The sequence below is a fragment of the Hippocampus zosterae genome, chromosome 1 (assembly GCF_025434085.1).
Source record: "Hippocampus zosterae strain Florida chromosome 1, ASM2543408v3, whole genome shotgun sequence".
Classification (NCBI taxonomy): Eukaryota; Metazoa; Chordata; class Actinopteri; order Syngnathiformes; family Syngnathidae; genus Hippocampus; species Hippocampus zosterae.
In genome coordinates this window covers 29,697,126-29,719,841 of record NC_067451.1, presented here as the reverse complement: position 1 = coordinate 29,719,841, position 22,716 = coordinate 29,697,126, and the positions used below count along the sequence as shown (strand labels likewise).

At 42.4% G+C, this 22,716-nt stretch overlaps 2 protein-coding genes across 2 annotated transcripts; both read right to left on the bottom strand.

The window, feature by feature from the left end:
• Positions 1 to 369: 369 nt before the first annotated feature.
• Positions 370 to 10,696, bottom strand: LOC127599022 (uncharacterized). The gene is made up of 11 exons (XM_052062691.1): positions 10,453 to 10,696; positions 9,623 to 9,755; positions 8,476 to 9,517; positions 8,121 to 8,251; positions 7,153 to 7,307; positions 6,378 to 6,532; positions 5,402 to 5,487; positions 4,521 to 4,599; positions 3,062 to 3,084; positions 1,539 to 1,673; positions 370 to 1,427 (listed from the first exon to the last, which is right to left on the bottom strand). The coding sequence occupies exons 1-11, from the start codon at positions 10,576 to 10,578 to the stop codon at positions 673 to 675; spliced, it is 2,820 nt and encodes a 939-aa protein (XP_051918651.1). The 5' UTR covers positions 10,579 to 10,696; the 3' UTR covers positions 370 to 672.
• Positions 10,697 to 15,741: 5,045 nt separating this feature from the next.
• On the bottom strand, positions 15,742 to 19,216 carry LOC127606275 (transforming growth factor beta activator LRRC33-like). The gene is made up of 2 exons (XM_052074403.1): positions 19,023 to 19,216; positions 15,742 to 18,901 (listed from the first exon to the last, which is right to left on the bottom strand). The coding sequence occupies exons 1-2, from the start codon at positions 19,104 to 19,106 to the stop codon at positions 17,024 to 17,026; spliced, it is 1,962 nt and encodes a 653-aa protein (XP_051930363.1). The 5' UTR covers positions 19,107 to 19,216; the 3' UTR covers positions 15,742 to 17,023.
• Positions 19,217 to 22,716: the final 3,500 nt, after the last annotated feature.

Sequence of the window (22,716 nt, the reverse complement as noted above, 5' to 3'; positions counted from 1 at the left end):
AAAACGGCACCAAAGCGTGATCCTGCCATCACAATCTTTCAGTTTTTTTTTTTTTTTCTGGACCTGCGCAATTTTGTTTTTTTGTGGCAAACATACTCTATGGAATTAAGACCAAAAAAAAAAAAAAACATCAATCGTTGTACCAAACCATAACACCTTTTCCCACATTTGGGAGATCGTGTTGTAGCTCTGTTGTATTTTAATATTTGAAAGAGACATTTAAATTGGCTGGTTAAAGGCCACATCAATACTGGAAAGTGTTTAATGTTGGTCAATTTTTTATGACACAAAAACCGGGCATTTGGACCAGGGGTGTGTAGACTTTCAATTCCACTACCGGTATCTATTGAAGAAAATGGATAAGAGCACTTCAAATTATGAATGAGATGGTTTTAATTCAAACATGGACTAGGGCTGATAGGGTCCATGAACCTTGACCTTTCTACAAGATAAGACATAAATACTACTTAGTAAAAACTGAAAAAGAAAAAACATTCTGAAAAATAAATACGTTCACTATTTAACACTGCCGATAAATAATACTGTCGAATGGATAATGAGCAACATGCGTTGTGGTTATTTAGTCGTTTAAAATGCGAATTAAGGGCTGTGCGTGAGAACGTAAAACACTGCTCGCCCTTCATTTGTCTCTGTAAAAAAAATTATTAGCCATCAATTGATTGTCCTCAGTTTATAGGACGACAATTTTTGACTCATCCAGTCCACTTTGGACTCTTCCTCAGAGCGGCGGAAGAATCGTTTGCAGGCCCTGCCTATGAGGTAAAGCACTTCGGCCAGGTTGAGCAGTACGCACACTCCAGACACGGCCAGCATGAAGATAGTGAAGATGGTCTTCTCTGTAGGCCTGGAAACAAAACAGTCCACTGTGTTGGGGCACGGGTACGAATCGCACTTCACCAAGCGCACCATCCTGAAGCCAGGGTAGATCATGTAGAAAATGTAGAGAAAAGCAACCTCAAAGAGAATTCGAAAGAAAATGCTGGTCATGTAAGTCCACCAAAGAGCTCCAGTGACGAGAAACTTCTGGTTCTTGATGAGCTCCAGCTCCTTGGGACTGTTACGGCCCGCCCGCTTTAGGATCTTCTTTTCAATGTGGCGGCGATGGGCCACATGCATGGCCACAAGGAGTGCCGGGGTGGAGACCAGGATGATCTGGAGCGCCCACAGGCGAATGTGCGAGATGGGAAAGAACTGATCGTAGCAGACGCTGTTGCAGCCGGGCTGTTGGGTGTTGCAGATGAAGCCGGATTTCTCATCTCCCCAGACGGTCTCTGCCGCAACCACCAGGACCAGGATACGGAAGATGAAGATGACGGAGAGCCAAATGCGACCAATGCCCGTTGAGTGCCTGTTTACGCCGCTGACCAGGACGTAAAAGGACCCCCAGTTCATCTTCGACTCCAGAGCTGTAAACAAACAAACAGTCAACATTGACATTTATGAGTATGATAACATTTTGTGAAAAATCCTGCAACAACCTACGACTGTCTTCAAAAGGTATAGCATTAGATCTTTACCAGACTTAGCCGGCTGTACACGTGGTGTAAGCAGCAAAGGTGACCATCCTAACCGATGGCTATGTCTGTGAGGTTCCAGGACAACGTCAGGAAATGCAAAGTTGTGCGCTGGTCTATAAAAGCAGGGGCGATGGCCTAGCATCGTCACGAAACACACAAAGTCTAAGCCAATTGTGAAACATCCGCTTTGCCACGTGATGCGCTCACCCTGTATTAATACCGAACTCCCAAACGGACCTGCAGCCCAGTTCCCGATAAGACAGTCAACAAATTCCTCCGAGGAAGCCGATGAGTGAACACGTTCTATAGTTTTCGCGAAAGGCTTTAAACCACCGACCTCGCTCTTGAAAAGATGACCTATACTCCGATAAGGTTGCAATCGAGTTCTAGTTAGATGGTCACCTGGGGGATGTTGGCTTTTAGCCACACCAGTTCTGACCTCTCATAGTAACACAAGCAAATGATAAAAGTATGGATTTTACCTTCAGCTGTGATGGTACACACGAAGTGTACAAATCAGGAAGAAGTGAATAAAAATGTTTTTCTTTTGAAGCAAAGCAAAATGCTGTGTTGGGAACACCATGCGTTGGGAAAATGCTAATCGTTCCTCCACCACAAGCCAGTGCCCTGCACCGTCGTGGTCATATGGTCTTGTCCAAAGCATTAGCATACAATGGCATTCTTTATTGGGCTGCAACAAGACTCTTTCACATCAAACGCCTCGATTTCCGCCTACCCCCGGGATTCAGAAAGAATCTGTGTGGACACAACCATGCCTCATTATTTATTGTGCTAGGGAGGGCAGAAAGCTGAAGGCGGCCTTTGACCTGAGCTGCTCTCATTGACAGGTTGCACGTGTCAACGATGCATGACCTCTTCAACTCTGGATGACACTTTATGGAAATCCTCATGAGAGTGTCCTAAACTTTTACAACAGTCAGTAGCCACTGTAAAATCTCACCTTATTAGGTAAAATTTGTGTACCTGGACTTCAGCTATCCCAGACTACAAATGAGTTTTGGGGTCACGTGGAAAATAAATTCTATTTAATATTAGAATCCATTTATGAGAATAAAGCTGCAGAAGTGCAACTTGCAAAAATATCTCATGAGACATAATTGTGAAAGAAAATAGAAAGAAATAGAAAAGAAAATCATATTACAAAGATAGTTGTACTGCAGTTAGTTATATGTCCTCATTTTAGTGAGAAATTTAAATATCATTGGAATATTGTGATTGAAATTTAATCGACCATAATTTTTTCATGAAACTGTATTACACATTTGAGTTAGATTTTAACATATACTCACTCAAAATAATGCCTTTATTCGCATAACGTGTTTATTTTTTTCATAGCTTTTCTTCATAATGTGACCCCAATACTTTTTCACAATACAAAACCACAGTTCTTATACTACAATATCATATATGCTTAGTGGAGCAAAGTTAGAGCAATCATAAAAAAATGATGATTGATCACATGCACTAGTATCAAACATCAAAAATTTACGAGAAATTCGTACCTTCTCTGACAACAGCAGAACATCTGAACAAACAGAGCCTTTCAAAAAATGTGGCTTGTTCAGAGTGCAATGAGCTAGTGCTTCACTCATTACATTTTAAACTAGTAGGAGGGTTGTGGTAGCCACTGTCGTTTTGAATTTAGTGTTTTATACTCTCCAGACTTTTTTTTTTTAAACAACCAGTGGTACAGACTGAATTTTGACTGTAAAAATACAATATACTATTACGGGGTGTACTCAATACTAAAATGTCAGGGAATTCACCCAAACATCTTGGACTTTGAATGAAAAGCCTCGATTCAACTCAGGAACAGATTGTCTTTTGCTGATCAGCAAAGGGGGCAAAGTTCCTCGAAGGCAAGACAAGTCGTGTTTCCTCTCAGATCAAAACCCCACCTTCGCACCTCCGCTGACCACTTTTAATTCACAGGATATGCAAAATACAAGTAGCATATCAGAAAAACATTCCTCCTCATTTGCATGTCGTGCTTCCCAGCCCAGCCCACCGATATGCCCCTCAGTAGACAACTGGAGGCCAAAACATCTTCCGGTGCAAACAATGGATACCCCTGTTAATACAATGGGTAGATTTCGCATGAATTGAGACATTGTAACAAACCGGAGGACATCTGGTCATGCTGCCCTCCCAAAGTTGAACCTTCCTGCCGGTCTTATCAGTTAATGAGGCCCTGGCTTCCTTTAGCTCAAGTTGGCCCTTTTTTCTGTGTGCTTCATTGTGTATGTAAGTTGAGGGGTTCGTTGTTTTTCAGTGGACAGCTCTTCTTTACGAATGACAAAAGGAGAGACGGAATCCTTTAATGCAGTTTATTAAAAGGGGGGAAACAAGGCATCTGCACCGCAACACGTTCGAGAACACAACTCTCGTAACAAAAATCACTTCCTGCTTCTCTTACTTTAACTGCCAATCGGAACCTATCAACATAAAAACATGTCTAACAATCATTAAACAACAGAATATAATTTAGGAATGCTTAACATGAAATAATATGATGCTCAAACCTAAAATAATAAATAACATAAGCTTGCATGTACAAATTGTGAGAATATAGTGTTTGAGGTCAATTAAGCAGATAGTACTGAAATGAAACTTTGAATGAAGATAATATTAAGTTTGTCTTTCTCCATCATAACCAAAGACAACTTATGCAACCTAGAGGTTCATCTTTTGAATATGACACTGACAAACTGACGGAAGAATGATTTCCCGAGTTGATGGAAAACACAATATACTCTATTTTGATGGGGCTTGAAATTCAGTTTTCAACTTCAACCTGAAATAACTATCCTTTTTTCTTTTTTTTTTTAAATTCTTGACAGGCCCTCATTTAACATGAGAATACAGGGTTACATTGCAAATAAAAGAGCAGAACATAATCACCTATTTTAATACATTACTTAATACAAAACTGGAGACGTTCCCTCTTTTACTGCCAGCTACTTTTTCCGATCAGTGTAGTGTAAGATGAGGTACTTCTCCCAGTCTGAATCCTGTTTTCTCCATTGGATTCGCGCACGTTCTGAAAAGTAAATGAGAAAGTTAGGAGTGGCCATCTGACAGAATGGTAGTGGTTGTACAGACTGGCCGACTATACGGCTCCACAATCACGTTTAGAATGAGAAGTTGAATGGTCGCGAATCGCGTGTTTTTGGCTTGAGGAGGAGGTAGAGCCGTTGACCGCAACAACGGGTCAACATTCACAAAAGCCACCATGTTGACTCTCTTGTCCTCTAACGTGCAAGTTGTGATCGCTCGCTGATCGTGGTTAATAGGGACCCGAACCCCCCTGTGAAAGAGGAAAATCTGCGAAGTAGGTGTCCCTGTAAAGGTATGTGTACGAGTAAATATAATATTTCTAAGCCCAAATTTAATGGTATACATGCATGGAGAAGTAAATGTTTGGAGTAATTAACAATTAATGCTATTTACTAATTATATATATATATATATATATATATATATATATATATACACACACACACACACACACACACATATACACACGTATAAGTGTATAAATGACAAAATACAGTAAACATATATGTCGATGTGACTCGCTGTTGTTTTGCTGACTTTTGCTGCCTCTCGCAGACCTTTTGCGGCATTTTCGCAATTTTTTTTTTTTTGATGACTACTTTTGAAAAATCCGCGATGCACTGAAACCACGATGCACTGAACTGCGAAGTAGCGAGGGATCACTGTCCTGCACTGAAAAAATATCAAAGTCGTCATCATCTATTAGTCGACGTCGACCCGACTGATCGCAGTTGCATGCATATGGCCCATAGAAGTAGAATCGCATTCTGAGTTGAATTCCTTACCGTCTTTTGGCAAACTCATAATCTTCAGTTTGCTGTGTTTTGCATGTCCGTTCTGAGCAAGTCGCAAAGACAACGGCGGCCCCCTCCTGCAATACACAAATGACTCAGACCCGTTCCATTCTTGAGTCCAGTATCTGTATACTATTTACATAATCATTGATACACTAGACCAGTGGTTCTTAACCTTGTTAGAGGTACCAAACCCAACCAGTTCATATGCACGTTCACCGAACATGTCAAAAATTAAAAAAAAAAAAACACACACATTAAAAACAAAGTAAATAAAATGACATGGCCTAAGTATAGCTTTTTAAAAATTGTATGACGTATTACCAAGACAGTCACACGGTGACTACTGAGCGAACTAAATTTCCCGCAGCACTGATTGGACAAGCAATTTCATGTGATCATCTGCAGCCAGTGATGGCCAAGTGGGCATGTCATAACTAATTGACATGTTGAGTCGGGTGTGTCTCAACCTCAAAGGCAGGGGCTCCGTCGAACCCCTGAGACCGATTCACCAAATCCCTGGGGTTCCATTGAACCCAGGTTAAGAACCACTGCACTAGATACATACATACTGTACAGTACTGTACTGTGAAAAAGCAGGCAAACCCTAGCTCATTATTTTATGAGCCTTTTTCACAGCAGCCATTTCAACATAACGCATTAAGTAGATCTGTAAATAGTGGCTTCCTCTCCATTATGTATTCAATCATCAGTAGCATATCTTGCTCCATAAGCATATGGATGTAAAAAGTCGTACTTCAAAATAAATTCCAACATCTCTCTGTAATTCAGTGAATAAACACCTCGTGGGTTATATTACTAGATATGCAGTACTGCCATAACAAAGACTTTGCTGAGTACTACAGACACATCATCAGGAAAAGCTTTATGAGGTTTTCCATTCATTTTAGAAATCTGATAATCATATGCTTTTAATTCATTAGCTGGCCTTTTCACAGACAAGTACCTAATAGCTCCAAGCTTCCCCTTTTCCAAGAAAAGCTCTACTGACACGCCGGGCCCGTCTGTGTAAATTCTGGCATAGAACGTCCGGTTGTGGACCATATCTTTGAACCAAGCAACCGCTTCCTCAGTCCAGTCTGTCCCATTTTTAGGAATCACCTGAGAGGAGGAAATGAGGGGGGTTAAAATAAAAAAACACAGAGAAATATTTTTCAAAAATCATGTTGAGAAAATGCAAATAATAATCAACTGTGTTTATTTTATAGTACGGTCCACAGACCAGTTGGGATCTCTTCCTCACTTATTGACCCGTTTCTCTTCTGCCAAAAACGATGGCTCTCACGCATAAATACAACTGACGCTGCCTTCTCAGAAGTCTCCCGGATAAGGTGGCCACTCCCGTTTTTCTTGGCCTTGTACGAGTTAAAAAAAGGCACAGACTCAACAATCTGGTGCTTGCAGACTGAGCAAGACTTGGTCATAATCACTAGTCAATGTTGAAGCTGTCATTTTATGAGCTGTTCTGCCTGCTGGACCTCCGTCCCCAGCATGTGGGACAGAAAGCAGAGCAGATTGAACATCAACGTATTTACTTTCATCTGAAATGCTGTAAGTTGCAAAAAGTGATTGCAGCCTTATTTTAAGCCTCAGCACTGTTGATCGTATCAGCTCACACATGTGGCCTCAAAACAGTCTCTGTGCTTTTGATGATCTTCCATGCATGTGGAACATGAAAAAGGCGAAACTGCTGTTGAAATAATTAAAAAGGAGCTACTCACATTTGCAATGGAGACTTGCATTGACTGGAGAGGTAATTTGCACATTTCAGGGCTCAGCTCCTTAAGGTTACACAGCGAAACACAGACGGTGTCGCCATGATCCAGCCTTCTCACCTCCACCTTAATGGAAGCCTCATCCTCGGCTCCATCAGTGGCTTAATCAGGTAACAAACAGACAACAGACAAGCCAAATGCAGGGATTGTCAACTTTGACCAGGGCCAGACTGTAACTTCAACGCCCTAATGCATCGGTGTCAAACTCAGGTCCTGGAGGGCCGCTGTCCTGCACGTTTTCCAAGTCTTCCTGTTGCAACACACCTCATTCAAATGATCAGATCATCAGCAAACTCTGTGCAAGCCTGACATTGAACCTGTTCATTTGAATCAGGTGTATTGCAACAGGGAGACTTGGACGGCGGCCCTCCAGGACCTGAGTTTGACACCTATGCGGCCTAATCATTAGGGCCTAATGCAATCTACGAGCCTATACTTCTTTCTTTTTAAAATTATTGAGAAAAACTAAAACATCTGAATTAATAATTCGATTTCCATTTACTGCACATTATCACCTCAGCATTTATATGCATTTCCTATACAAGTATATGATTCTTTTCATTGACTTGATTTAAATCCTGTCTTAAAAACTATAACCCCCCCCAACCTACAGTATGATTCAAGTATTTCGAAGCATTTTTAAAATCATGTTTTGCAAAATATTGTTCTTTCACTTTATGATTTTTAGTTGGCTATTTTTGTTTCTTCACTTTGCATTTTGAGGTAAATGTCTCAACTGGTTTTGTTTGTAAATGGTTTTAAATGTTGTACTGTTAATTATGTGAAGCACATTGTTACCTTGTCTATGAAATAGACATCAGTAAAGCTGCCCTGCCTGGAGCGACAATGGTTGTTGCCCTTGCCTGACCTCGTAGCTACCTCTACAAACCTTCAAAACAAATACACAGACTCACCTTTGTTTACACCACAGATCTTTGTTACCTGAGCCCTCCACCATTGTTCTTCCTTAGGGAACCGGGCGATGACATGGGCTCCAATGTCTGGAATGCAGTTCTGCTCAGCATAAGAACTACTGGATTCCCAGCTGCTTCAACATGAGGACCGAAAAAAAATAATTGTAAATCAGAAACACGTGAAATATTCAACAAAACTAAACAAAATTTTTAAAAAAGTGGTGGTGGGGTGTTCTACAAAGAACAGTAATGAACAATAAGGATAAGTGCCCTGTTAAGTTCTGAAAATGTGATCACAGAATCAGCGAGGGCTGTAAAAAGCTGAGAAAAAGCAGATGGGGATGAAATAACTTGCCCATTAAAAAGTGCCTGCAGCTTGGTGATGGAGTCAGCGTGCTGGATGTAGAAGTTGCTCGGACTTACAACATGAGACACAACAACCTCAGGTTCCTCAAACTTTCGCACCTGGAACTCTGGAATGTTTGCCGACTCAGTTTGGGGCTTTTTTGGAGAATCATTTTCAGAATGTTCATATGGGAGTGTTAGGTTTGTAATTGTGCACGCCTCGTCTCCCTCAAATATTTCACTTGGGCAGGCTTTATTGTATGAGCACCAGTTCATGGATTTTCTCTGGGCCTCGCCTGCTGTGACAATTGTTTCAACATCTCCAAAATCCCACAATTCAGTGTTGGTTGCAATCACACAAACATATGTAAGCAAGCCATTTGAATTGACCCTTTTGAGCCTGAAAACAGGCTTGTTGTTTACCATATCTGTCAGCAGTGTCTTTGGGGCTTTTGCATCATTCTCTTCATGTGACACATGTCTGATAGAAGAACCTTCACTTTGTGTTGCCACAGATGGCTGTGTGGTGACAAAGGCCTCGAGTGACTCCACACTTTTGGCTTGTGCTTTTAGGAAGTGCAGCAGTTGGGTGGTAGTTTGTTTTTTGCGTTGAGTATGGACATCTTGAAGTCCCCCAAAAAACTTTGCAGTTGGCTCGGTGTTGACCTTTGGGCTCTTAATGAGGGCAGTAGGAATACCGATAATCGTAGCCTCCAGTTGGCATTTATCCTCAAGCTGTGTTTTTAGTTCTTGTCCTTCAGCGTCCTGCCAAAATGATTTGTAGACAGTGTCAATAGAGCATTTTTCAATAGGCATTGTATCCACCTTGACTGCTCCGAGCAGAGGGGTGGAGAATCTTGTCAGCCATTGAAAACCCTGTCTAGCTCTCAGCATCTGGACCATTTCGATTATGGAAGTGGCCATAATGGAGTTCTGCAACATAGGTCCAAACCCGAGTTCATTATTATACAGGATCCCTCTCACTCCCAATGGTTGGCATAGGTTTGTTGTTACCCCATTTTTGCGTAAAGGTTGCAGACAAATTCTTGACTCTATCAGAAAATAGGGAAAGACAGTAATCAGATGAACCAATCTGAGCAGGGAATACTGCCTTTACAAATGTGGGCTACTTCTGAAGGCTTTCCGCACTGACTTACCAAATGTTAAGTCTTTCAGTAGAACCGAGACTCTGTCTATTAAATGATATTTCTCATTTAAAGCCTTGCAGATGTCGTTGTAGACACTTGTTGAAAAAGATGACATCAGGACAACCTTGACATCTTCATATACCTTTAGAGAAGAGAGGTCTTAATTAATGCACTGAACCATGTATGATCAAAAATGAAATTGATATTTTTTTCCGTATTTCAAATAGTATCTAGTTCGGAAGTGTATGGTCCTATGTGTGGGAGGAGGGGACTGATTGAAAACTGTGATGTACATTATGATTATTATTATTATTATTACTTAACACGGAGCAACATTTGCACGTGATTGCACTGCCTTGTGTTGGTAATAATTTGTTGAAGCTATTGTTACAGTACTAGTAACCACTAGTAGCTAAAATACACGACATTACGGTCATTATTGACCGTAGTGGTTTCGACTCGGCATTTCAATCTTTGAAGGAACAAATGAGCCACCTCTGGTGTTTTTGTGTGGGGGAATGTTTCGAGTGATAATTTGGGTGGAGAGAGACGCGAAAAACGACATTATAACATACTACCTTAAAATGGCGACATATTGTTTCGTGTATACCGTACTACATGAACCGACGACAGCATACACCTAATCTGGCTCGAGGAATTGAGAAAAACATTAAGAGGCCACTAGAAAATAATGCTATAAAATAAGCATTCACGATAAAGCAACATGGAAGTAAAATCAGGTTTACATTTCATAACGTGATCATTTTCACGGGAGCGATCTGCCGACCACCTGTTTGCTAGCTAAATATGTACTTCTGGACTGCAATTAATTACTTTACCTTGTTCGTGATGATGCGAAGCTCTTTTTCCAATTTGCTCAGAGCAGCTTCGAGCAGCAAAACTTTAAAAAGAATATGTAGTTTGTTGGCAGAGTGAGAATGAAGCTGCAGTAGCTGATGCGTCATTGTTGATGAGGAGTTCGTACTCTTCTGTACTACGTTGGAGGGCTCCTAACTAACGAGTTGGGTCGCCCAAAGGTAACGCTGAATAGACTAAATCATCCATATACGTTGCCACCCGTTATCACCAACACAATAAAATTATGATTCGTTTTAAGGACATATTTTTGCCCTTCTACACTCTCTTACTGAACGTTTGATAGATGTAAAATGCTGTCTAAAAATCTGTCCAGCATGTTCACTAACATTGATATGAGTTATTTCGTCGGTGACATGTAGCATTTGCTTTGTTGAAATACACGGAAAGCATTCTTATTAGAAAGTGGACATCTGTAATTTGTTATTTTATAACGTGTATTCTTTCCTGCGAGAACTTAGTTAAATCCAACGTATACAAATGAAGCCATATTTTTCACTATAAAAATCGTCGCAGGCCACCAAACAGAAATGAATTGAAACTAGTGGAATAATGATTTTATTCCCCTCTGCTGTTTGTGTTCAGAATTCTATTCAGTGTTTAGCTACGTTTAATCTGGCATGGATGGCATGTCTTTGCACGTTTATCAGTGCAAGCAAACAGGTGATTACATGTGAATTCCAGACTCCCATTAATCATCACCACAGAATAATGAAAACAATTTGATCCTCCATTCCCATTATTTTACACCAACATTCAATACGATCTCTTTACTGCTGTCTTTGCATGGGCCTGTCAGGCAGCTATCCGATTAAATACCCAAAATGTTGGTTCTATTGCTCAAGAGCATACTGGCACTTTTTGGTCATTAATACTGGAATTGATATCATTGAAAATGAGACGTATGCGTCTGCAAGCACAAGAGCAGCATTGCTCACCACTGTTTTGTGTGTTTGTTTTCTGACTGAGATGGTAAGCCAATCTCAAATCATCTTAAAATTGTTTGCTTTTGATTTGCACCCTGTCCTTCCCTCACTAAATGGATCATGCATGCATTTGTGGTTTGATTGATGCACAATTCAATTTATTTATTCTTTTAACATTATTTGATGATATTTTTTTCCAATGGCCTCAATGTGCTCTGGGACAAATGCTATTTGGTCATGTGCAAGACATTTAAGGTCACAAAGAACCATTTCACATCGATTTTAAACTAGAACACTGCTAATTTTGTCAACATTAGTCCTCAAGCCTGTATTTTCTTGGGGATTTTGTTGTAGGAACAGACAGACCTTATCACTTTTGATTTCAGTCAAAGTGCTTAACAATCTTACTTACGGCCTGCAGGGGGCAACTTGTGTACAGTAGATGCTGAAGAATTCTGAGATGAACCTTTTTTGATGGGTTACTCGGGTGAATGATCGTTGTCAATAAAAAGCAGAACAATTTTCCAATCAGTGTGTTGTTTTGATGGTGCAAATTGTTGTTCAGATTAGAAGTTACATTGATATTTTTACACATTCAACTTATTTGTGTCTTTAGAGGGAAGAGTTGAAGGTGGCAAACCCCCATTTTAGGTGACGTATTGTGGCGAGAACTAAACAGGCATTCTCTTATTAAAGGCCTTTGTTGGAAAGTTCTTTTAGAGTCCCTGCAAATTCATCCTGTTTATCATGATGGAGCCTTACTGACAAAGCAGTAAGTGAATACAATGCTGTGTATTAAAGTGAAAGTGTTTTCCTGCTTCGAAAAAAAAAGTTAAATGATACAGACATAAATGTCACCTCATTGGTTGGCATATTAAAAAAAATCCTCTTCTCACCCCTTGGGTGGTGTCCGTCCCTCATTCAGCTCGGGTCCTCTTACCAGAGGCCAGGAAGCTTCAGGGTTCTGCGCAGTATCCTTGCACTGCACATTTCTGGACTGAGATGTCCGATGTTGTTCCCGGGATCTGTTGCAACCACTCATCTAGTTTGGGGGTCACTGCCCCGAGTGCTCCGACCACCACAGACACGACTGTCACCTTTATCTTCCAGGCTCTCTCCAGCTCCTCTCTGAGCCCTTGGTATTTCTCGAGTTTCTCGTGTTCCTTCTTTCTGATGTTTCTATCATTTGGGACCGCTACATCCACTACAACGGCTTTCCTCTGCCCTTTATCGATGATCACGATATCTGGTTGGTTCGCCATTACCATCTTGTCAGTCTGGATCTGGAAGTCCCACAGGATCTTCGCTCTGTCATTCTCCACCACCTTTGGAGGTGTTTCCCATTTTGACCTTGGGGTTTCCAGTCCATACTCCGCACAGATGTTTCGGTAGACTATGCCAGGCACCTGGTTATGGCGTTCCATGTAGGCTTTCCCTGCCAGCATCTTACACCCTGCAGTTATGTGTTGGATCGTCTCAGGTGCCTCTTTGCACAACCTACACCTTGGGTCTTGTCTGGTGTGGTATATCTGGGCCTCGATGGCTCTGGTGCTCAAGGCCTGCTCCTGAGCAGCCAGGATGAGTGCCTCTGTGCTGTCCTTCAGGCCAGCCATCTCTAGCCACTGATAGGACTTCTTGAGATCGGCCACTTCGGTTATGGTCCGGTGGTACATCCCGTGTAGGGGCTTGTCCTCCCATGATGGTCCCTCTTCCAGCGTCTCATCTACTGTTCCCCATTGTCTGAGACATTCTCTGAGTACGTCATCCGTTGGAGCCTTCTCCTTGATGTATTCATGGAGCTTGGATGTTTCATCCTGGACAGTGGCTCTCACACTCACTAGTCCCCGGCCTCCTTCCTTTCGGCTTGCGTACAGTCTCAGGGTGCTGGATTTGGGATGGAATCCTCCATGCATGGTTAGGAGCTTTCGGGTCCTAACGTCCGTGGTCTGAATCTCTTCCTTTGGCCACCTTATTATTCCTGCAGGGTATCTGATCACTGGCAGGGCATAGCTGTTTATTGCCCGGGTCTTAGGACTTGACTCACTCGCTGGAGGTATTTGGCCGTAGCCGCTTTCCTTGTTGCCAGTTCGAGGTTGCCATTGGTTTGTGGTATACCGAGGTACTTGTAACTGTCCTCAATGTCTGCTATTGTTCCTTCAGGGAGTGAGACCCCTTCAGTGCGGACTACCTTTCCTCTCTTAGTCACCATCCGACTACATTTCTCAAGCCCGAATGACATCCCGATGTAGCTGCTGTAGATCCTGGTCGCGTGGATCAGGGAGTCTATGTCCCTTTCGCTCTTAGCATACAGCTTTATGTCATCCATGTAGAGGAGGTGACTGATTGTAGCTCCATTTCTGAGGCGGTATCCATAGCCTGTCTTGGTGATTACTTGGCTTAGGGGGTTCAGTCCTATGCAGAACAGCAGTGGGGAGAGTGCATCACCTTGGTATATGCCACATTTGATGGACACTTGGGTAAGTGGCTTGCCATTGTCTTCAAGTGTGGTTTTCCACATCCTCATCGAGTTCGCAACGAAGGCTCTTAGGGTCCTGGTGCTGTCCAGTTCTTCATATCGGAGACTCTTTCCTTTATGTCTGCCACTGTTATGGTAACTGGGTTCTGTTCAGGGAGGTTGCTGTGCTCCTCTCTCAGGGTCACCAGCCATGGTGCACTGCTGTTATGTGCAACCTCCTTCTCCCATATGCCTTTCCAGTACCTTTCAGTTTCCAGTCTTGGTGGGTCAGCTCTGTTGTTTGGACCCTGCGACTGAGCGTACACTTTCGCAGGTTGTTTTTTGAACAGCCTGTTTATTCGCCTGGCCTCATTCTCTTTCGTGTACCGCTTTAGGCGGTTGGACAAGGCTTGGAGCTTTTGTTTGGCAGTTTCGAGTGCTTCAGGTATGGTCATCTGGATGTACCTTTTGGGTATCGGCCTTTTCATCACACCTCTCTGGGCCTCCTAAACTGACAGCTCTAGAAATAATGTGATTAGCTGGCAACCCGTCAAGACTGTCGGCCTCCTTCCACCCAAAGACAACTGGAATGCGTTCCAACTCACAAAACGAATGGATGGATAGAAATGGAAGCGATCCGTTCTGGGCTAAAACTGTTGCCCATAAAATGTTTATTGACTGCACATGTTAAAACAAACATTTGAACATTTTTACCAGTTGGGTTTACCTGCTAGTGATAGTAAATGAACAGGTAATCTCATTGAAAAAAGAACTACAACAACATGGATGCCAAATGGCGACGTCATAATGCTCAGGTGAGTCGTGGCAATTCTTGACTGTCACACCACTATAAAACATGAAAACAAACTGTCATAACAAGTGATGACTAGCCAGAGAAGCTGTGCATGGCGCTGGTGGTCAAATCCATTGCTTCGACTCCTGCTACTTCACCTGTACAATTTCACTCTCTTGTGCAAGTACTGGGACACTCTGACGTCTTCTGACGGCTTTGGCTGATTAACTTCTTCTATACAGCTGATATACTTTATCAACTGGATATTTGGTATGATTGGGGAGGCATGGCTTTGTGACCATGTCCAAGTGTCCTTGAGCAATATACTGAGCAGTGGCGTCAGTAGGCGAATGAGGAAACGGTGTTCAAGCACTTTGATTACCGAAGGGTAGAAACGCACGATACAAGTGAAATCCCTTCTTCTGCTTCTCTACAGGTTTGTTAGGCTCCTCACCATTCTCTGAGAAAGGAAGTTCCAACCTCAAAAGAGCTGGGCCTGGATGGAGTGCTGAAACATGGTGAGTGCTTTCACCGGAAACATTTAAAACAATCTTTTTTACCATTCTTGAATATTTGGCATTGCTAGTGAACTCAGTCCATTTATTAGTAATTTAGTGAAAATGAGGGGAATTATTACCGGTATTTATTTTGCAAGTCGATTTACAGTGTGCGCCCCAACTACTTGCACCCCAAAAATTTCAGGTTCAGGGCCACTGTGAGTTAAAATAAAAGTACCGTATTTTCACGACTATTCGACGCACCGTACGGTTGGGCGCAGTGTCATTAATGGGTGACATTCCTGTATTTTACACATAGACAGACCACACTGTACCAATGGGCGCAGTTTTACAGTGGTAAAACATACGCCAGCTTAAACATACGGCATGCATGCGCGCACGCTAACACGTTAGCTTGAAGCATACGGTAGCATGCCAAGACATACAGATACAATCTAAAAACACATTTTTAAAAAGGCAACGAAAGCAGAACTGAGTTCGGGTGTATTTTATTTAGCCATCGTACAATGTTCTCACGTTTTTCGATCAATCACCACCCAGGAATCCATCAAAGTCCTCATCCTCTGTATCAGAAGCAGAGTACTGCACATCCCAGTTGTCATTGAACGCATCACATGCTAGTGCGAGTTGCTACGCATTGCCGAGCGGAAAGAAGGAGCAGCAACAGCAAAGTGAACATTTCTCTCATGTGAAGCTTTCCCACATTTGAAAGTAAAGAACAGAGCGAAACATGGTGGCAGCGCGCGTGTGTGTAGAAAGAATTGAACAATTGTGCAAGTACCGTAATCCATCAAAAACGCCGCGTTAACTCTCGTTGTTGCGTATTGTGGCGTAACTCGCCCAGCGCTGCCTCTCACTCTTTGTAAAGTTGTGTTTGCCATCGATCATCCATTGTTACCATGCCGTTCGCAACTTTACTTTGAACGCCCAGTTGATGCCAATGTCCAGCGGTTGGAGTTCTTTAGTCAAGCCTCCGGGAATAACGGCAAACTCAGAGTTCATTTGCTTGACTTGGTTTTTCACCGCTGCTGTGAGATGGGCACGCATGCCAAAAGCATAACCGGTGGCTTTAAGTTTGAACTGAGCTTCGTAGGCGTGTCTCTTTGTCGAATTTATTTTCAGGGGTTCTTAGAAACCAAAACCGGAGTTGTTTTGCAACAATGCACATTGCCACACTCTATACAGGTGTTGGTAACTGCTTGCGGCGTCCCTTTAGCATCCACTTACACGCCCACCCTTCACCATTGGCGGACTGCTCCAAAGCTTGCCTGTCCTCTCTCTCTCTCTCTCTCTCCATATATGTATATATACACGCCCACCCTTCCCTGATTGGCCGACTTCTTTCCCGCATGCCTGGCCACAGTCACTTCCGCCTTTTCTCTATATAAACAGCGTGTCGGCTGTCAGTCAGATTTTGGAACTCAGTGCATACAAAGGACGCTCCGCACCATAAGGCGTCCTGTCCATTTTGGAGAAAATTTAAGACTTTTAATGGGGCCTTATAGTCGTGAAAATACGTTAAGTCAGGAGTCCTGGGTCTTCTGTACTCTTTTGAAGGTCCTGCATGTAGTAATTCAAACTTGTCATGAATAGGACAAGGTTTAGCAAGATTCATATTCCCTTTCTAATTGGTCACGGCGTGGGTTCACAGCCCGAATAAGTGTGGCTGGACAGCGCAGCACCACCACCGTTCATCCAGTAGACTCCCAGTGTACTCGTGTTGCTCTAACAGTATGCAAGAATAAATATCTTGTTATGTAATTTAATTTACAGTGTCCATTCAAACTGAGAATATTTTTGATCCGGGTTTGTTTTGAATCTTATTACAACTGTACAGTTTTGTCACACTAGGAATGACTTTTTTAGGCAACATGTTTTTCGGGCGAACATCATGAATACTGTTATAAAGACAGTTACAAACAAAATAACGATAAAGGTTTGTCCCAAGTGAATCCCTTTTATGTGCCTTGAACAATACAGTGAAGAACCTTTTAAATACTCTTCAATAGGAATACTGCTGTCATCGGTGACGCATTTGGTGAGTGCGATATCAGGCATTTTAATCCCGGAATTATTCAGGGCGCTCAGCCAATTACTGTCGCAACAGGTTAAGTCATTTCCACTGAAATACATAACATGGAGGTGTGCTGATAATGCCAGAATCAACGAGTAGTTTAAAGACATAAAGGCATTATTCCTTATGCTGAGTTCTCTCAGAGGAGAGCAATTTAAATTAGGCGGTAAAGCATTCAGACGATTGTTGGATATGTTCAGATGCATTAGCAGTGGCATGCAGGGCAAAAACAATTCGGAATTGGTCACGTTCAATTCACTGATCGTCAACGACTGAAGAGTTTCTTTTATGTCCTCCCATGAGTCAACTCGCATGACCATGTGAGAATTTCGAGCTAGGTTGAGAGACACCAAAGAACTTTCCCGGAATGCATTTGCCGGAAGAATCTTGATGTCGTTGTTTTCAAGGCTCAGATGTTTGAGAGTTTTTAATTTTCCAAAGGCTATACAGGACGAGCTCAAGTTGAGTTGCTGTGATGATAAGGAGCTGGGCATTTGGGCCACGGGAGCGCAAGGCTGCACCGCGTTGTCTCTGAGATTTATTGTCTCGACTTGTGTGAGCGCTTTGAGAAAGCGTGGTGAAATGGTTACGAGTCCATTGCTTTGCATGTTCAGGTACCTTAAGGAGGGAAAATAAAGCTGCCTGTCGTATTTAGATGCACTCTCCTGTCGGACGTTCCATGTGAGCTTTTGCACGCAGTTAAAACTGAAATCGAGCCCTTCCAAAGTTGAGAGAAGGCTCAATGTTTCCATTGGAAAAGATGTGAAGTGGTTATGGCTGAGGTCAATATGGAGCAGTGGCATCAGTCTCCAGGTTGAGTGCAGATTATTTTTCCCGATCCTCACATCATTCATTCTGACCACTTCGTTATAAAGGACATTAGTCTCTGATACCATCGATGCCTCTGAAGTTAAAGCGCCCACAATATTATGTTGCAAATAAAGGAATTTCAGTTGGTTACGTTTTGGGAGAATGGGGAAATAAAGCAGTTTGTTATGACTAAGGTCAAGTATTTCAAGAGAGTACATGTGGTTATTCTCAGCGGTAACAAAGAACTCGATGGAATTTCTACTTAGATTCAAATATTGAACTCGCTTTAATTTAAAATCACATATGTGAGCAAGGTTATTTTTAGCCAGGTTCAGCTTTTCTAGTTTTCCGAGCGCTTCGAATGTGCCTTTGTCAATCGCTGATATCAGATTGGCATCAATAGTAATGCTCCTGAGGTTTTCACTCTCTTTGAACAAGTCGTGTGTAAGCCATGTTAAAGAATTCCCACTCATCTTCAGTTGCTCAAGAGAGGATTTGTTTCGTAGATACAGTTTGACTGCTTCGTTCCCCAAGTTATTCCAAGATATGTCCAAAGTCTTCAGTCCACCGATGGATTGTAGGCCTTTGCTGTTTCTGTCAAGGTTGGTGTTCAGTGCATTCATGGACAGATTCAACTTCTCAAGCACAGCCAGGTCTCTTAGAGCTCCCTCAGAGATCAGCTCCAGCTGGTTGCTGCTGAAGTCCAGCTGCTCCAAGTACGGCAAATTAACTTTGTGCAGCCGTCTGATGAAGTTATTGGACAGGTCAAGGCTTCTCAATCGTACATCCAAATCCGGAGGGATGGAATCAAGGTTCTTGTTTCTCCAAGATTGCTCCTTGAAATCAAACATTCATCATCATCAGTGCATACTTTTAAGATCAGAGAAAAAAGTGTATACGTACTGTACATGAATAGATATAGTGAGGAGGTTTAGAATTTCCTTTCCTTCAGCCTACCTTTGGACCGTCATCCATTTTCCCGGTTGTGTAAAAGCCGAGTGACCATAGAAGTAGGAGATTAGCAAACATGTGTTTGGCCATGTTTCCTCTGCACTTCCAATGCTACTGTCATCCTCTTGCACACCCTTTTTACTGTCACGCTTCATTTAAAAAAAGAAAAAAATGGAAGGAAGAATAAACAGCTGTGCACAGCAGATAGGCTTTGGGGTGCTATTTTTAGAAATATTATACATGGAGGGCAAATAATGGCCTTTTGCACAAGGAGAATGATCATGTTTTATGACATGTTGGACTCATCGTGTTGGACCCACGCAAAAGCAATATTTGAACCTTTCTCCAGAAATGTATATCTTTTATTAGCCCGCTTTATGTGTGAGTTAGTTTTGCGTGGAAAGCATTATGAATGTCTATGCTACTTTATTGTCGAATTAGAAGCATTGAAAAAGATGTGAAAATAAGATCGCGGAAAACAAACAATCACAGTATGGAGCGGAGTGAAAGCCACTGACAAGGTACAAATGGGGCTGAGGTGTGAGCAGAGATGAGGGTCACATGTACCAAGGGAACGAGAAACCATATTTCCTTCAAACTCAAGTATTTGGTTTGAATTAGTATGATTCAGATAACTACTAAAAACAATGTGGGCATTTATTTGAATTTGGATCTTAGAGGCAACAGTTTCACTGCTCCTGTCATCCGTTTGTTATCATCTCACACAGCGCCACTTCTCGCACATTTCAAACAGGCCTCAAAGTTATCTTCATCGATTTGCTGTATGGAAATGAAAGCTTACCACTTGTCACTTACCACCCCCGAGCAAGGCTTTTTGTGTGTGCGTGCGTGTGTGTACTTTACTTTTTAATTTGTCACGAACAGATCCACTTAACTGTAGCAGGGGAGCAGAGGATACAAATGTCTCTGTACCATGTATTATTTCCAGGTATCCAAATAGACATGAGACGACCAACTTTTCTTTCGGGTTCTCTCCAGTCACCAGCACATGTATTTTTAATTGTGAGAAAATAGCCCAGGCAAAAGCCCCCGATTTGTATCTGGGCAATGACAATGTTTGGTTGTTTTGTCCCATTCGCAAAATTGATGCATAAAAGGTCAGAAACGGAAGACAACCACAACGCCATATAAAATGACTATTTTTATTCTAGCAAATGAAGGATTATTTTGAGTCTCACAGACGTGATGTTTTCTCCCTCTCCAAGTCATTTACAGCTGCCTGCTTGAAAGAAAATTCCCTTTCTTTGCCTCCAAAGAGTTGTTATCTGGATCATGCACAATAAAATGTAATCTGTTTCGAAAGAGCCCTGTGTGAGTGTGACTGATTGTTTTTCTGTATGCACCCTGTGATTTGGGTGTACCCAATCCTCTCGCTCCAAGTCAGCTGGGGTAGGATGACAATTATACGTAGACTCCTCTTGGTAGAATTCTTGACTTGTTTAGATATTGTGAGCTATTTTCCACAAAGGAAAGAGTTCTGTGATCTTCCAATTTACATTTAAGTTGTCATGAGTGGTTTTCCAGATTCTTTGGTATTGAAATGCTGGCCCACAAATTCCTTGCCCATTATAGACTCTCTCTTCTCAGACTTCTGCTCATTTTGGGTCTGCTTCACAGCTAAATGAGAATTTTCGCTTGCATTCACAACTCTTTGGAGTACACATTGACAGTTCTTGGGAACGGCTGCCGCATTCATCTTCCGAACCGCTTTATCCTCACTAGGGTCGCGGCGGCGTGCTGGAGCCTATCCCAGCCGTCTTCTGGCAGTAGGCGGGGGACACCCAGAACCGGTTGCCAACCAATCACTGGGTACACAGAAACAAACATCTATTCGCGCTCACACTCACATCTTGGGACATTTTTGGGGTGTTCAATCAGCCTGCCATGCATGTTTTTCAAATGTGGGAGGAAACAGGAGTACCCAGATGTAGCCACCCTAGGTGCAGCTACTAGTGGCACCCTTCTATTAAGTTGTCAGTCAATTTATAAATCTATTTGAGTTAGGGTGCACTACTTAAGGTCACAGTGATATTGGCCAGCAGCAGACTCTAGTTAGAGTCAAGGAGAAACCTCCAACAGGAAGAAGACACACTGACTGAGGTTTTTATAAAAAAATATATTGAGTGAATATTTACAATAGGAGTAGATGGGAAACTGCAACAGACTGCATAAAGAATAACAATGAAAAAAAACATACAGTGAGCTAAATTGTTATCAGTTGTTGTTTTGGTATCAGATCTGACCCATTAAAAAAATGACTGAGATCTCAGATTTAACAAAAAAAAAAGGGACTTCAAAGCCACCCGTCCCCTGGAGGGTGGTAGGACAGTTGAAAGGATTTCCAAGATGTCCTTCACCAGCGTCCCACGTGGCATCCAATCTCCAGACTAGTAGTCCAACCTTTTGATGGTCTATGAGTCAAAAAAAACCCAGCCTGCACAAAATGCGCAAGGCATTCACTAAACGTGGCAATAATCGGCTATGGAAAATAACGATTTTCAAAAATTGGCTCGAACGAAGGCCACAGCGCTATTCGCCTTGAGCACGTTAGCTTAGCTCAATGCTAATACACTTCCTATGGAGCACACGTGTCGGTACAATGATTTATCCCTTTTTCTTTCTTTTATAACGGCACAGTTATATCTTATATCAACAGAACATCAATCTCCATTTTCACCAACTTCATTCCTGACTGTTTTTTTTGTTATAATCGAATGCTAGAAATGCTAATCGGACATATTCAACAGAAAAACACTCACCAGGAACGTTATCTCTTCTAAACCCTTCTTTTCACTTGGAAAGAAAAAAAAAGATTGCCACAGGATTTACTACTTTACTATACTACTTTACTTTACTATATTGTACAGGTAGAGGATCAAGGACAAGTTTTCTTTTATCGTTCTTCGTTTCGACCCGCCTGGGAAAGTGCGAGAATGTTCTGTCTCTCTCGCTAACGGGTCCTCGCTCCAAGCGCTCCGGTGCGTTCAATCGTCCCTCGGAAACAGTTACCCTCGTATCACAAACGAATATCACCCTACAGAAACTAACAATAAAATAACAGTCTTGTCAAGGCTGGGTTACACAGAGAAAACCCACGCAGGCCCGGGGAGAACATGTATACTCCACACAGGAAGGCCAGAACTGGAATTGAACTCGGTACCAGGAACGGCAAATTCTTAATTTTGATTCTGCATCTACTTGATCAAGGGCAACCTCTTGATGTGCTTTGCTCATCTGCTGCAAGTAGTGCAAGTAATTATTGAGATCCTCCTTGGTGCGGTGGCACCCCTTCTTTAAACTACAAATAATCCTTGATTTATGTTGGCACAATACTCACATGTCCCCCCCGCCCCCACCACCACACACACAAAACCATATTGCCATCTCTATTTATTTCACAATTTTTAGTTTATGGCTCCACTAGGGCGGCCCGGTAGTCCAGTGGTTAGCACGTCGGCTTCACAGTGCAGAGGTACCGGGTTCGATTCCAGCTCCGGCCTCCCTGCGTGGAGTTTGCATGTTCTCCCCGGGCCTGCGTGGGTTTTCTCCGGGTGCTCCGGTTTCCTCCCACATTCCAAAAAAACATGCGTGGCAGGCTGATTGAACACTCTAAATTGTCCCTAGGTGTGAGTGTGAGTGCGGATGGTTGTTCGTTTCTGTGTGCCCTGCGATTGGCTGG